Here is a 16,828-nt window from a genome sequence, read left to right on the forward strand (position 1 = left end):
GTTTTTTCCCCACAGATTATTAATACAAATCACTTGTTTCTATTGCCAGTTCTAGTGAACTAGCAAGCTGCCAAGGTGCTAATGAGCATACAGTCTGAATAGTAATCCCAGTGCCACTGGCCATGATGATTAGGAACATTGCTGAATATAGATGGTCCTGTCTTGACCCTTCTCTCTGCCTCCAACTTGAATGAGTTCTACCCGGCTCCAAACCATTTGTCATCTTCTTTAACTGAAAAGTTTGGAACATTTTGTTCTGTTTTTCAATGAGAGCACGCTGCCACTTCTGAAAGCATCCTTATGTAAGACAGAAATAGCCAAAGATTTGCTTCCACATCCTGAAGTTGCTCAAGGAAGAGCAACTGTGTTTTGACTACAGCAATTCTAATACTGAAGCTAATAAAAGTGGCCACCTTCAGACATGTGACTTTCAGCCCTTTCAGAGTTGTAGAATTGTGATTATGGTAGTTGGGTTTCTTTCTCTTCCCCATCTCACCAACTCCTCATCTACCACTGCTGTCCCTCATATCAGCTTATATAAGAATTTGAGGTGTAGACATACAGGCCAAAAGAATTTTGAAAGGCAAGGCACTGAGTCCAGCTAATAGGCACTGGGTTCTTGTGTGAGAGTTTAATAAAGTAATGTTACCAAATACCACTCTACTGTTTCAATCCATGAAAATAAGATACTGAAGGGAATGACCAGGGCCCATCAGCATAGGGTATCTGCTGGGCTAGCGATGTTCCACCACCATTTCCATGAGCAGCATGTTGGACTGCCATCCTTTCAGATTGGCTATGTCTATACTCCCTTAGGCTTCAAGAGGAAAAGTTAAGCTTTCTCCAATGCAATGGTTCCTGTCAAGTCACACAACGTTGACAAGCATTGGGAGCCACAGATATTTTGTTGCAACCATGAGGATTAAAAAGACGTTATACAAGATGGCCTTTAAAAATAGCAAATAGCTATCTTTGCCCAAGCAAATATGTAAGAACATAGCACTACAGAAGGCTACCTGCTTCAACCCTTGTAACTGTAGGCCAGGGACTAAAGGATCAGCAGAATAACTATTTCCTCCCTCCTAAATATAGAATAACTATTTCCTCCCTCCTAAACACAACAAGCTATAATTCCTACCCAGTGTGCTCCTCTTCATTTGCCACCAGTCTTAGCTGGTTTCTGCTACTTGCTATTTCATCTTTATTCAAGTAAATAGATGTATTAATTTGTAATCCAGTTTACCAGCAGACTGAAATGAATAATCTATAGTCTGGTATTTGTTTCTATAAAACGTTTTCCTATATAGATCTGTTTAGCAAAGAAGAAAAGTAAATTTAGTGGTATTTTTCACAAAGACAAAATTCTCTGAAGGTCAGAAATACCAGCCAAGCATCAGTAATTACAACGGACACTGATACGGGAACTTGAGGCTACTCACCCTATGTGCTGGATGCTGCAGGAAAAGGTGACATTTGGTTGTTTGCACTGTACCTTTCTTAGGAAAAATAATTTCAGTAGGTTCATTATATGAGGGGGGGAAAACCCCAAAACCCAGAGACCTTCCTACTACCCCTTCATTCTGCTCTTATCATAGTTCCAAAATACAAAGACAAACTGAGATAATACATGATGTGTTGGGAAAGCACAAGATAGAGCAGACTTTATAAGGGAAAATGTACCATACCAGACAGAGCTGTTCTTTGGACTCCAATGCATCCTTCACCAGCAACCACTGATCCAATGAAACATTCATCTACCTGTCCCCAACATACATAAGCTTTTAAAATCCCACTCAGCATTGAATGGTAGAGGCATCGTGACTGTGCTCTGAATGATTCTGTTTAAAACTAAAAAAGCGTTCTGTTTGGCACAGAAACTTGAAGTTCACTGAGATCATTGTTTCTTAAGTGGGGACATTCATCTGCTTCTCGGAAATAGTTCTTTAATGTTAGCCTCTGTCATGTCTTCAGAGGTGTTACTTTGTTTGCACTGAACATGACAGAGGCCAACATTTCCTATGAAGTTTACGGCACAGTAATATGTACTTGTAAACAATCAACTTTATTAAAGAGGAGATAATATTTAGTAATTTCTAAATGTTTTCTACAAGTATTTTATATATTTTAAAAATTCCAGGCCAAATTCTTAGGTGTAGCAGCCCTGAATCAATGTGAGAGAGAGCTTTCAGTCGTATTCATGGTTCCCTGAATCCTGGGCTGCTGGATTTTTCCTAAGGCAGAAAACTAAGTATTAGAATAATGCTAAATCTTGGCTGCTGGTAATAGCCCCTGACAAACTATAGGGATTTATTGCTTTCTGGGGTACATCACTTTTCCTGGCACTGAGATAATTTGGTACAGAGCTCTCCATGCTATTTCAATGCTTCTCTACGTAATTGAAGGTTTGGCTGATCATTTAAAAGGCTCTCTAGAAGGAATGTGAAAAATAACAGTGACCAGGACATTGATACCACATTTTAGCTTGGTAATCTCCATCTTGTTGCTCATCCCTTTACATGTCTTCCTCACTGTCATTCTAAAAAAGCATGCTGTTCACAAAAACTTACCATTTTGTCCCCTAAAACCGTGTGCAGGATAAAATTTTCAAAATAAAACCCCTGAAATTTAACACACACAAAAAAAGAGGATTATTAGTCAGATGATAAGCTAGCTCTCCTAGTACCTTTTACTTTGATAGTTAACTCATTTCAACCACAGATTTTATGTCATGAGTGTTTAATGGCTAATGCTTAAGTTTCAAAAGGAAATAAAAGTCTAGTTTGGATTAAGTTCCTTTATTTCTGATTTTGATCCAGTAAAATCATACATTCTCAAAAGCAATCTAGATATTTAAGAAAGACTATTTCATTACTCAGATTCTGAATTCTCATACTGAATTATGAAAAAAATAGGTTGTTTGGGAGGGAGGGGGTTTGGACAAGAAAAAACATCAATGCTAATGCCTAAACCCAAGACTTCTGTGATTAGTGAATTTTCCCCAGATGTTGTTACTCTTCGCTAAGCTTCACCAAGCACTACTGATTAGTTTATTAAAGAAATGTTTCATTAAGGAAACCAATAAAGCACACAAGTGCCTGTATTTTTAAATAGTGTTTATCAAGTCTGCATGAAATTCAGCCTTTCAGCAGATGCCTACTGTCAGCGTAGGTTTATAAATCACTGTCTGGTGCTCTACCAGAAAGCACCCAGTGTTTTTGAGACACTCCTTGCTCTTAGTAGAAATAATGCCAAAGGTGTTCCACTATTTCCCTTCCTGTAGGCAAATGCATGAAGATGATATGAACAGGGAAATGTCTGCCTTGCAAATAATTAAAAAAACATCCACCTATCTTCTTCTCTGCTGCCTTGATCTTTTCTGGAGGCAAAATGTAGGTAAAGAGTTCACTAGCTTTTATGCAAGTTTACAAAAATAATGTATTTCTACCTGTAGAATTAGAATAATTCTGTAGAATGTAAGCGCTATACTGCAGAGATGACATCTACCTTAACACGGTACATATAACTGAAGGGGCCATAAGAGATGTTGTTTGCTGCCTAGGAATAATGGCATTCCTGCGTTACGCTTTTTGCGAGCTTTACACAGCAACAGGCAGGAGTGTTGAGTACATTCCTCATGTGACAGAGACCGGCAGTCTGTGAAGAGAAGAACAAGACTGTCCCGTAGCCTTCTAGGAGCTCTGTGATAAATTCTCCAGTGTCAAAGATACTGGCAGAAATCAGAAACCCCAAAGGAGATAATAAAGTGGCTTGTGTGGAGATAAGTAGCAATGTAATCATAGACAACATTTTTGAAAAAGAAAGCAAGCATGTATTTTTTTGTGTTACAGTAATTAATAGTGTACGTGTAACTATATGCCGATACTACAATAGACCTAATGCATGCTAATGGAGCGGTCAGGAAAAGACATGGCACTCTGTCAAAGGAGGACAGAGTTTGATATTGAAAATCCATTTTAAATATTGCATTTAGTATTCAGGCCATCCTCAGAAAAAGATTTAGCAGGAAAATGCATCCCAAAGTGGCAATGAAACTGATTAGAAGTGCAAAAAGATTTCCATTTAAAGGAGGAGAAAAGATTAAGTCTTTTTGACTAGTGGCAAGATAAGTAAAGGGAGACAGGAGGGAACCAGAAATTAAAAGCCCGGTCCAGCTAAGAGTGGAGTCATTGGGAAGTCTTTCATTAACTTCAGCAGAGGTTGGAGTATGCCCTCTGTCAGCTAATCCTGGTTGTTCTTTCATGGTATAGGAAAAAAGAAGATACTAAATGAAACGTACAATGAAGTGATATTTGCCATCTGAAGTACAGCGTATCTGTTGTACTCCCTGCTGCTGGACATTGACACAGGAACCTACAGGAAAACAAGGGTGATACTTACACTTCTCCCAGGTACCAGAGCAGATACAAGCACCGCTCCTGACTGAGAACCATGCACCCGAATCTTGCAGAGCCAGGAGGAGAAGGTGGTGCTCAGAGGTGGCTAACACTCAGAAGATGAGACCACCCCTCAATGCCATTACTGGATAACACGGGGCAGAGACAAAAAGACATCTTCCCAGCCTCCCCTCTTTCCAGAACCAGGGGTTTGCCGGACTCAACAGCTCCCCTGCTGCCGCAAAGTATATCCAGGCTCTTTTGGAGGTGCTCTGAAGGTGGTCGGCTGGTTACATGCTGGAAAACATGCAGAAGATGTATCATTCCTCATGTTGAGCCAGTTAACAGCTTGAGTTCAGCAAGAGACATCTTTAGTATGTATACAAGATATCCTGTTAATTGTTTTGAAGTGATTTCTCTAGAGGTAGTCTAGAGGTAAAGAAGTTTAAATGCTTGTCCTAAGCATGTGGCTTTTTTCTCTATTAAGTTTCCTCTAGTGCTCTATGTGTGATAATTACTGTTTCTAAACTGCTAATTAAGCTTCTGGAGACAGAGATGCCTGATTATAGTGAGTTTCAAAACACTAGTGCACTGGGAGCGGGATTTTCTCCTTGAACTGTGCCTGAAGATTGGCACTTCAGGGCTTGTACACTTAACATAATTTTATCAATCCTGCATGCTTTTCAACACCATCTTTCAAAAAACACTTCTGATAAGAGATGATTTTGCCATCATGTGGTGCTGATACAGAGTTTTCTAAGGAGTATCATTGTGGTTAGGACCTTAGCTCTAATCTTTGTTGTTCTTTGCTACGAAGTAGTCTTCCTTTAAAATCTCTTTCTGAGAACAAGAAATAGCTTTTGGTCCCAGAAGGCCCTCACCTCACCCCAGCACAACCAGAGAATACCGCCCTGACATCATTCTCCCTCTTCTCAGCCTTCTACAAATGCCCTCCATGATGCTGGGAGCAGTGGAAAGAGGACAGAGATATTTCTCTTTGTCAGATGGACCTTTCAATCGTTTGTCCAAAGGGCAGTTCTTGAGAAGTAATAATTAGGGCTGGGGAGTGTTAGAGAGGTTCAAAGGACTTGTCCCCTGCTGACAGAAAAAAGTAACAGCTACAGAAGGTCCATAGGTTGTTATGTGCAAATCAGTACTGATGTCAAGCACGCCACGCTGGCTTACAACTACTGGACAATTTTACCCGGCATTTTTGGGAAACACTGAAATGTGACTTGCTGAGAGATCTATGAAGGGGAGGGAGCTGCAAGGGAAGGAATCAACAACAAAAATGGAAGAACAGAAAATAAATACCAACAAAAGGCTTTTCTACGGCAGGCTGGCATGGTGATTGAAGATGAATAATTAAAATTAAAAACCTGGAGATGTCAGAGTTTGTGGGAGTTACCTACCAGAACTGAGCCTCCTTTATCTGATAAATTCTTTTCCTTTACTACCAATGCTATCTATTGGCAAAACCGGATTATTTTTTCAGGATTTGTTCAGGGACAAACCGTGGCCTGTGACCAGACGAAGACAGAGGGAGCAGATGCAATTCCTTTGAAATTAAGTTACTCCACCTGGTACGAGTTTTACTCTCAGCAGCTAACATAACTGAAATTTCCTTTTATACATTTAATTCAGGCTGTTGCATAAACTAAGGGATACACACTACAGGGCAGTTAAAAACACGAAAAGTTGTTTTTCTTTGTTGATGGTCAGGTTCTGGCATACATTTAAAAAAACCACTCATCTGTGCGTTGATAAACAAAACAACTGGCTTTCTAGTGATTTGGACTGGTGGTTTGGGGTTTTGTTGTTGTCGTCAGCATAGAATAGCTAAATCCTTTAAAAAAAATTTCATTATGTTTCTGCGTCAGCCTTCCCCTCTAAGCTGCTAGCAGCAGGAAGCCCTTTATGAGCAGAAACACCTGTGGATGTTTCTCATTTTTGTGTGCATACTTCAACCTTTCAAAGGGCATTCCTCGACTTGCAGCTCTTCATGCAAAGTCAGAGCGAACCCTTTTGTTTTGTGAGACCACGGGGTGAATTATTTTGGCCTCTGGGCCCCATCTGTGGGAATTCTCGCGCGGGGTTAGTTACATGCATGGGTTAGTAGGGCACCATTTAAACAGTTATAAAAAATGACTCTTGAAAGATACTTCAGACAGAGCATGGTTCTGGCCTGGTCATGGAAAATCTTTAATACTGAATAGCATGGACAAGCGTGTTTGGGGTTTTTAGTCAGCGGCACGGTCATGCTGTGGCTCCCCGCGGCAGCAGACTGCCGAGCTAGCTCAGGGAGAGAGCGATGGGCACGGGCAGCCGCGCTGGAAGAAGTCTGGTTTTGCCGTCGTTACAGCCGCCAGTATGGCTGGCACCCCACCTTTACCAGGGCGCACCCCGTCCCACGGACCGATTCTGCTCTCGCGCTTGCAAACAAATCACGATTTTAATCCCAGTTTACAAACAACCACGACTTTAATCCCAGCAGAAACCCCCTCGAATACAGCGTCTGAGCGAGGCAGCGGGAGGAAGACGGGCGCAGCCTTTCACACCCCTTCGCGGCTCCCCGCCGCGGTCCCCGGCCCGGCCGAGCGGGGCCCGAAGCGGACAAAGGCGGCGGGAGGCGGGGAAGCGTGAGGGGCCGCGACGGGGCGGCCCCGCCGCCGCCACCCACGGCGCCGCCGGGCCAGCCCGGGGGCGGCCCCGGCGCGGCGGGGGGCAGCGGGCCCGGCCCGGCCCCGACGGCGCCGCCCGCCACCGCCACCCTCCCCACCCCGGCCCGCCGCCGCCGCCGCCCCCGGCCCGCCTCCGCTCCGCTCCGCGCCGCGACGGGGCGGTCGGCGGCTCCGCGCCCGCCGCCGGCATGGAGGCAGCGGGGCGGCGCGGCCGGGCCGAGGGGCGCCCCGCCTGGGGGGTGCTGCTCCCCGCTTTCGTCCTCCTCCTCCTCCTCCTCCTGGCAGGTCAGCGGGGCCGGGCGGGTACGTGGGGCAGGGGGGAGGCGCGAAGCCGCAGGCAGCGGGTGCGAGCGGGGCCGGCAGGGCGGCGAGGGCCGGGGCCCGGCGGTGGCACCCGCGCTGCCCGCCGCCGGCAGCCGCCGCGGGTCGCGGGGCCCGGCGGTTCGAGGCAGACGCACGGGCTTTTCCTTGTTGTCGGTGGTTGAGTTGGCAGCCGGAGTTGGAAGAGGCTCCCCGCGCTGCCTCAGCGGAGCTCTCCCGGGCAGAGCGTGCTGTGCCCGAGTCCCTCTCGGCCTGCGGGGAGGTTAGATCCGCGCCCTTCCGGAGAGACGCCGTGAGGTGTCCTGGCCCCGGGGAGGGCACCCCTCGGTGCCGCCGGGTTTGGTGAGCAAGCGGGCGTGGGAGCCACAGGCGGCGGCTGCTGCGCTGGCTTCTGGTCGGGTAGCTGTGCTTGCCGGGCGCCTTAGGGGCACAGCCGGAGGCACAAGCGCTCGTGCCAGAAATGGGTAACAGTGCAAAAGCCTGAAGCTGCTGGCGTGGGTTGTCCTGCAAGGGTAACAGTGCAAAAGCCTTGGCATGGGGAGTCTGGCACACGGGCACGGCGGTCGCCCCCCCGCTGCTGCTCCTTCACAGCAGGGCCCATGCTAGTTGCTGGCCTCCCCTTTCCTTCTGGAGATTGCCATCCCTCCGGCTGCCCCAATTCACTTGTTGGGGGGCTGGTCTTCAGATCGATGGGTCAGTTGTTCCGCTTTTTTGTGCATGTGCGTTTCTTTAGTACAGGGGTGACTGCACAGGTTTAGGGCACAGCTGCATGAACTGACCCATGTGCTGCGTTGCACAGCCCTCTCCGGCCCTCACCCTCGCTTGGTGCTCGTTTTCAAGCAGAGACCAAGCATGAGCAGGTTCACAGAGCTGACCTGCTAAAATCTAATGAGCAAGGTTAAGGTTTTGGGATGGATGAGCAGCACGAGCCATTCACTACGCAGTCAATGTGCAAAGGAGCCTCGGTGCAAGGTGGGAACTTGCAGCCAGAGGTGGGGCAGGAACGGGAGCGTGGCAGCAGCTGAGATGAGGTAGGGTTGCCTGGATCCCGGCACGCCAAAAGTTGGGCCAGCACAAATAACAGGCAGTAATGGGACTGAGAGAGTGGGAACCCCTTAGCGTGATCTGCTGCCTCGGGAACGGGAGCCACAGTGTATTGGGAATGCAGAAGCATAGTTTGTCATCTTTGTTTTCAGGTCCCTGCCGTGGCAGTGTGTCTGTGACCAAAGAGGTCACCAAGGGTGACGGTGTGTGGGGCAGGGAGTCTGTTTGGATTTGTCCAGGCTGCAGCTGACGTCCTGGTGGTGGGGAAGGAGAGTCCAGGATGACATTCGGGAAGCGTGGGATCCCCGAGGACATTTTTACAGTGCAGTGGCAGTATCCAGAGACTACCCGTGTTATTTGCTTGGGGGGACCTGACTTAGGGCTTTGAAAACAGAGTCGCAACAGCACAAGAGGTCGATAGCTTTAAAATAGCTTCTCACGGCAATAAAAGGATACATGTTCTTCTGTGCTTCTTAATTGTAAAGAGCTCTCGTACTGTTGTTTCACAATTTGCATTGTTCCTCAGTCCGGCAGAGCATCGCTGCTGGAAACGTTTGTGGCCCCGGCTGGGCAGGACGGTCTTTGGCAGTGGGGCAGAGAGGGTGCCGCTGGCCCCCGTGCTGGGTGCCCGCCGTGCCACGCTGGCCATGGCCCTGGAGCGGAGCGAGGGGAGCTGCTGCCAGCTGGCAGGGGATGAGGGAGCCCCAGGCAGCTCTAATTTACTCCCAGGGCTGGGGCTGAGCAGGGACTGGGGGAGGTGGCCGGTTCCTAGACAGCTTTCTTCTCCTCTCCTGCAGCTCAGCGAGACCGGCCTCAGGTTTCCCTCTGGACTTCTTGCTGGAATGGAAAAAAGTGATCCGTGGTGTCTTAATGTTTCAGAATGCTCTTTTTTATTTTAAATTATTAAATATGAGAAGGAACTGATATGGCCAGCTACAAAATACCCATACACAAAGCACCTAACTCTGAACTTCCTACTGAAATGCAGAATGAGTGGGAATGGGCTGCCATTAGGATTACAGGGTCAGGTTGCACCTCGAGTGAAGTCCTGTGATTGTATAAAGCTGTTAGATTGCATTTTCTTTAAAGCTGTGCTGTACAGCATTTTGTTGTTGCTGCTGTTTGACCACATGAATGTTATTTTTATTCAACAGAAGATTGTCTGGCTCAGTGTGATAATGACTGCAAAGCTTACTGCTGTGATGGGACTACTCCCTACTGCTGTTCATATTATGCCTACATTGGGAATGTCCTTTCGTAAGTATATTTGCGCCTTAGGAAAAAACTGATGTGCTGTGTTCATGGACTTGATGTAAACTTGGGTTGCAGGAAACTGTGTTTTGGCAATAAACAGTGGCTGGGTTTGGGGTGGTTTGGTTTGGTTTTTTCCTTGCTGGTAACAAACATCGGTATTCCTCTAAAGTCTCATGTTGCATATATTTTTGAAGCATACCAGAGAGCTTGCTAAAATTGAGGGTCCTTAGCTTGTGTACAATAATATAATTTGTGGAAGTAAGCTTTAGAGCTGGTGAGAACTTTGTTTCAAGCTCTTCAGATGAAAAGGACTGTGAATAGAAATCTCATGGGTTTTGTTGAAATGCTTTGTTACAATACCTGAGTCAAACCACTATTCAAATGACTTGGATTTGAGATTCTTTTTGCTTTGAGTACTTTTTTTTCTTTCTTTCTTTTCTTTTTATTGACTTGTTTGGTTTTGTTAAATGGTGTTTTGGCTTTTGGTGGGATTTATTGAATAGATGCTAGGTGAGGGTAATCTGACCCTTTAACACTGCAGTATGAATAGCATGTTTCACAGTGCTTAAAAAAAACACAGCAGGTGAAATGGGGTGGTTATGAGTATTTCCTATCTAGAGAAAAATACAGCAGTAAACTGTTGATTAAAAACATAGGCTCCAGCTCCCGGCAGCTGTTTAGCTCTGCATTAGTGAGGAAGAGAAGCTTGTGTGGTAGTGGACCTGACTCTAGGCTCTGGGCTTAATTTAAGTGACAACCCGTAAGTATTACATTCCTGTGCGAGGACAAACCTAAACAAAACATAAAATGTTGTTCTTCAAGATAGGGCATCTTACCTTCTGTTTTATCAGCCCCATCAGTAAATTCCATAACCTTTAGCATGCAGTCTGTGACGTATTTTTGGTTTATATTCTTGACTAAAACCAGAAAAGGAAAAAGAGGTATGTCATATGGACTGCTCAGTGCTTGGGGAGGAGTGAGTGGGAAGGTGGTAGTTGCTTTTTCTAGAAGGACTCCTCTGTTGCAGGTTTTGTTTGAGCCATGGTACCTGGGGAACATGCTAGTGTTCCCTTCAGCATATTTTATAGCGCTTTGAAGGAGTAGGCAGAGTGATGGTATTTTAATACAGAATTGATCCATAGTTTTTAAAGCAGATCAGACACTTCCTGGGCTAAAGTAAATAAAATGATGATGGAGCACCAGAATCCTTCATTCCTCTGGAAATAAAAAAGCATCTACTTAAGATTGATTACTGTTGGAGAATGACAAGTGTTTTTTTTTCCCACTCACCTAGGGAATGTCTGCTTTGATATTTTTTTTCTTTTCTCATTCCAAAATTGCTTTCCCATTTACATGTGTGGAAGGAGGTGCTGTTTTTGAATACCTTATTCCAGCTCACATGTGGTTAGGAGTGATGGACACAATAGCATAGGATATCACATTATAAGAAGGAGGCTTCCCATAGAGCAAGAGGATTTTATCTCCCACTTCCATGGGAACATCACTGGCATTTGTCTAGCCTAATGTCAGAGCTGTGCTTTGGGAAGGATTGACCAGGGAATTCTTTAGAGTGACTGCTGAAAAGTTCAAACCATGCCTTCAGTGCCAGGTTGACACCTAGTCTTTTGTATGTTTATTTAACGAATGTAAACAGCTATTGAATTAGAGCTGAGTGCAAGTGGCTCTGCTACATTGGAAAGGATTGTGTGTATCTGGATGGTTTTGAATACTGGAGGGGCTCCTACAAGTGCTGTTTGCCACAACATGTCTCGAAGGAGACATTTGATTCTTCTAATTTTGTATGGTTAAGTACTCCAATTCATAAACTTGAAGACCAGTCAGGAGTCATTATACTCCTCTGACCTGACATTTTGCGTGGTTGAGCCATAGTTTTTTTTTTTTCCCCCCCTAGAAGTTGTTTTGGGTGTGTCTTCTTTAAACATGTGTAATCTGATTTTGAAAACTTCAGGCATTAATGAGTTGACCATCTGTCCTGGTAAACTGTTCTACAGTTCATTTACTAACATGGCTGGGAAATTCTGCTGGGAAACGAAAGTTGAAATTCCCACTGTCAGCTCTTAACTTATCTGCGAGTTTGAAATGTGGCCCTAAATAGTCATCATGACAGCTCTCAACCTTATCACAGAGCTGGGTGAACTCTGTCAGCCTCACATGTAAGATTTGCTTTGTTTTGCTTTGCCCTGCTCAGGGGTCAATTCTTTGGCCTTCCTTTGAGCTCCCTCTAGTATTTTCACTTCCTTCTTGAAGTGGGGTTAGCAGGGCGGAGCACAGGGTTTTGACAGAAGCCTTGCTAGGATCATTTTTTTCCTATATCTTTCTTTGAGTACCTATTTTGAAGCAGCTATCTGTGATGATCACAGAAGACATAAATGAACTTAGCAATTTGTTCCATCTCTAAGTCCTTAAGTCACGGTCTTCAAAGCATGTCTACTGCTTTAAGCCTGCAAACCGTTCTTTGCTAGGGTTACTACCTTACACTTAGTTGCATTGCAAAAGATGTTATTGTGACTTTAACTGTGGTCCCTAAGAATAACCTTCCCTTTTGATTATTTGGCACTATATCGGTCTTTTTTTTTTAATGTGCAAACTTTTCCCGCAGAAGTTTCATGTTCCCTCACCCCCAAATGACAAACTGATGAAATTGGTTAGAAGAACCGTTAGAAGAAGACACGATCCCTGGAATTTGGAAATGGCCACTAGTGACCTATCTGCTTGTGTTTTTCTGTTAACAACTGTGTATTGAAATCTTTTAAAGAACCATTTTTAATCCAACAAACTACGTGTCCTGATAATTCCACGTAATGCTGTTCGTTAAATATCCTCCTTTTCCCGTGTCATCATTTTTGATCCTGTCTGCACCAAACAATGGACTTGATCTGCGTGGGTGCTCTCAGACGTGCCTTTTCACTGTCTCAAACACCATTAGTAGTCCTCAGTGTTGTATTGGCTCCTCTGCTTCTTTAGAGGTTGCCTATGCTTCTTCATTTGTCTACCACTAATTTCTCTGCTCTCTCCATTCTTTATAAATCTGCATGTCTTTCTGAAGTTTCTGCTCTTTATCTTCTCTGGGATGGTTTTTTTCACAAGCATAACTCTCTCTTGCAGTTTTGGAAAAGCCTTTTGGCATGCAGTAGGTTCTTTTAAACAATTCTCTGTTTTGTTTCACGCCTCTCACTCTTCTCTTTCTAGACCCATATGCCAGCGATTGTGCAAACAGACTATAAACACCAGGCAATAATGTATATGCTGATTTTAAAACAAAGTCAGTGTGACGAGATCATGATCATTGATACTTAAGTTGCTTGTAGCTTTTACGTGATTAATTAACTCTCTTCACTCATTAAAATGAGATTCAACATTGAGATATTCCATGTAGGGTTTTAGAATTTTCTATTTTAAGAAATAATCATCTTTTTAGGACACCGGGGAATTTTTTTTCTTTAGTCAGATGAGGTTTTCAGCAAACATCCTCCAGGCTGTGTGCATCTGTGATTAGCCTGTTTTTCTTTCTACACATGAAGAACAGATGCAGAGTTATCGGCTCACTCTAGTATTAGGATTTCAGGGCCTGTAAGAGATGTTTGGTAACTCCGTCTTTAGTTGGACTACAGGTATAATCTGTAAGCATTCAAGGTCTGTGATTGAGTCATCTGTAATCCCATGAGCATCTCCTCCCCCCCTTCATCATACCCTTTCAGAGCAAGTTGTTACAGCATTAACGTTCCAGCTATATTTCCTTTCCTACTAGTTTTCAATGGCTACAGCTTGTCATTATTTCCTCTGATGCATATGCATTTCCTCCTGTTTATTTGCTTGGCATCTAGCGCTTAATAGTTAGCCCTTCTAAAAATGTTTTTTTCTTGGACGAATTACAGATTTATGTTTGGACTTGTGCAACATAACAGAGCTGTGTCTGTGGGATGAAGGAGAAGGTGCAGGGATGCTTGAGTGCTCAGATTGTTCCTCCTGCCCACCTTTTCACTCCCCACCAGAAGAAGGCTTGGAGGCACCCTTCCCAGCCTTCAGCATCATCCCAGCCCTTTGAGTCAAGAAACTCAAACTGCCCTCCTCGTCAGAAGGTAGTTTCTAAGCTATTGAGTCATTTGTGACTGACCTTTTATCAGTTTCCCTGTGCTGCGTCTGCTTCTGCAGCTTGCTACCAGGCTAGGGACTGTGAGGACTGCAGCATGTTTCCTCCGTGACAGATGCTCCAGCTTTGCCCACAACAACAGTATCTCCCTAACTAACCAACCGGCGGCATTTTCCCTTCTGTCACTCAGAGGAGTTGGAGACACCTGGTTGTTGCCTTCAGCTCCAGCCTCAAACCCCAGAGCTCCTCAGAGGTGGGAGTCAGTATGAAAGGGGTTTCTTCTGCAGAACCCAAATGTGAGTTTGTGTTTCTGACAGTGCTCTTTGTATTTGCTTCTGAGAGGCCCCAAATTGTCTGGCCCTCGGGGTTATCTTGGTGGCTGTTGGATTTTCTGTGGGCTAATTTCCAGTTTAGTCTTTTCCACCATGTTGTGCCTTGTGTTTATCATCACCCACAGGTGACTTCTGAGCCACAGGGAGCAATCTGGGCAGAGAAGTCAGTAGTTGCCTGCTGTCGGGGGTGGTTCTGGATGCTGCCTTTGCTCTTTTGCAGCACTTCACGGCCAGCAGCTGTGAGTTGATGTGTAATAATCCCAGATTCCAGGTAAATAATGGAGCAAAGAGGACAAATAGTCCAGCTATTCTTTCAAATGAATACCGCCGGGCCAGTTGAATATTCAGTGGAAATGAAGGGACTTACACACAGATTTGGCCCACAGTATTTAAGAAAACTCATTGATAAAATACTCAGCCCTGGTGATCGATCCGTATTTTCCTGGGTAAGTCTTTAAGGGGAGTAAACTGGAATATTGGCTTAAGCAGCAGAAAAAAGCTAAGATGCAGTGATGCTACATTACATTGCAAAGTGTCTGAAGTTTCTTGCTAAATGTCTTCAGAATGACTTACTCTAAGGCAACTTTTATTTAGAAAAACAAAAGAAAATAAAACAGGTGATTCCAAGGACTTCAAAAGTAACTGGAGGAAAAAGTAAATAAAAGCTTTAGAGAACTGTGATCTCATTACGGGTAGTGGATGGTGATTTGCAAGAGAGTAAAAATCTTACCAGAGATAATGAGGACACAACAGCCCGTTCAGTGACCGCTGAGATATGAGGTCTTATTTACATGAACTTAATGTATGTTGGACGGGGTGAGGGTTTTGGGTGGGTTTTTTGTTTTGTTCTAAGTCTAGAGGTTGCACAATGTGGCCAGGAAGGAAGGAAGGCAGACGGAGAGAATGGGAGGAAAAGAGGCAGAGAATACATTTAGCATAAAAATTGTGTGCATGCCTCAGCCTGCAAACCTGAAGAAAAAGCCATGTGTAGTGTATCTTAAGTGTGGCATTTGACATGGAGTACTGTATATCCAGTAGTACTTTTGAGAACAGCTGCTGACCTCAGAGAATGCCATATTTCTTTGTGAAAGGGAGAATGTCCCTTAAGCTGATTCACTTGATATGAGAATATGGGATGGAGGGTTGGTGTGGAGGAGGAGTGCACCAAAGGACAGAATTAACATTTTAAGAGTTAGGAATATAAAGATGTAGCCTCTGGAGTTCATAGTGAATAAAAAAAATTCAGGAAGCTTGGCATTCGCTGTAGGTTCCAAATAATTAAAATTAGACACTTTCAGGCATCCCACAGTAAATATGTGAAGCAGCATATGGGTTGGGGATGGTTCTATGTCTGCACTACGGTTGTATGGTACTCTGCTTAAAATAAAATTGTGTTCTTCTCCATCGACATAATGTTCAGAATTTCCCATGATTGAAGCCCTTTGGGACAATATGTAAAACTGTAGTTTACCTGGCAGTTGCCATTTCATGCCTCTGGCTCTGTGACTTCTGATGCAATGCCAGAGGTGTGCCAAAGGCCTGGTTCAATAATGATTTTTTCCATTTGGCTTGAGTTGTGGCTTCTGATCAGGAGAGTCTTCCTGAATGAGCACACAGAGCAGAGCCTGAGGATATTTGTGCTGGGGGCTGGCTATAAACATGTCATTGGTAAGGGCAAGACTGATAATTAGACTAAAACCATTTCCCTTTCATTCTGTCTAAGAGGTGAATAGCAGTTCAGCCTTTTAATCCTTGGTGTTCAACATCTGGAGTACCTGTGGAAGCATGCTATTCATGCTTCAGCCTGGGAAAACCTCCGCAAGAGAGACATCCAACTCTCTCTGTGCAGGGGGTTGATTAACCACAGCTTAGAGAAAGATCTAGGACCACGTTTTGATTATAAGATCTGTTGGAGAGAGAACTGGTATTCGAAATGTGACCTTTGCAAAGTGTTTGAACTTCCAGTTGTTTTTTGTTCCATGCCTATTGTCCCAGTTCATATCCTTCAGCAGAGAATGTGCGATCAGATTTACGACCAGAGCAGTATCTGCTCTTGACGACGGCTGCAGAGGAAACCCTTGTCAGCACCAGAATTAAAACACAGGGCGCCTCTTCTTTAGCCCTTTGTGTTTTCATTTCTGACCCTGTGTTGTGACAAGCAGCTCAAAATGGGAAAAAACTGTTTTGCTTGCCAAACAGCAGCTCTCAAAAGATAGCTCCTGCTTCAAGTCTCCCACCTCTTTTTTTCTTCTTTTTTTTTGGGTGTCTGACTAACTGTTTTGAATGTTTGGGACTAATGGGACCGGCTTCTTTTGTTTGTTTGATCGTTTTGGGAAGTTTAGGGGGTTTTATTTTAGTAGGTAGCTATAAGAACTAGAATACTTTTTTGAGTGAAAACTGGAAGTCTTTGTAAACATGCAAGTTCAGTTCATAAGAAAAAAGGCTAGCATGGTTTTGTGCTAAAACTTGAGTTGTTGATATCCCTGTGGATCATCTGTTTTTCATCATTTGGAAGATTGTTAGAATTTGGCCTGAAAATGGAAGCATTAAGGTATAAATCACTGAAATGCTCTCTGTGGCTTACAGAAAACTCTAAGGGGGGAAAAAAAACATTCATAAGGAATTCAGTGAAATTAGCTTGCTTATACTGCACTGTTTATTTTGAAAAGATTTTTTGGTGAAAAGGAGAGA

The 16,828-nt window shown here is 44.3% G+C and overlaps 1 protein-coding gene across 1 annotated transcript in view; it reads left to right on the forward strand.

Annotated features, from left to right (window-relative positions):
• The first annotated feature begins 7,263 nt into the window (after nt 1–7,263).
• CYYR1 (cysteine and tyrosine rich 1) overlaps nt 7,264–16,828 on the forward strand; it is a 58,789-nt gene continuing 49,224 nt past the window's right edge. Inside the window, exons 1-2 of the mRNA XM_050901071.1 lie at nt 7,264–7,378; nt 9,595–9,697. Of these exons, the coding sequence (XP_050757028.1) occupies nt 7,264–7,378; nt 9,595–9,697 (218 nt within the window). The remainder of the gene's footprint in view (nt 7,379–9,594; nt 9,698–16,828) is intronic.

Source organism: Gymnogyps californianus, chromosome 1 (assembly GCF_018139145.2).
Source record: "Gymnogyps californianus isolate 813 chromosome 1, ASM1813914v2, whole genome shotgun sequence".
Lineage (NCBI taxonomy): Eukaryota > Metazoa > Chordata > Aves > Accipitriformes > Cathartidae > Gymnogyps > Gymnogyps californianus.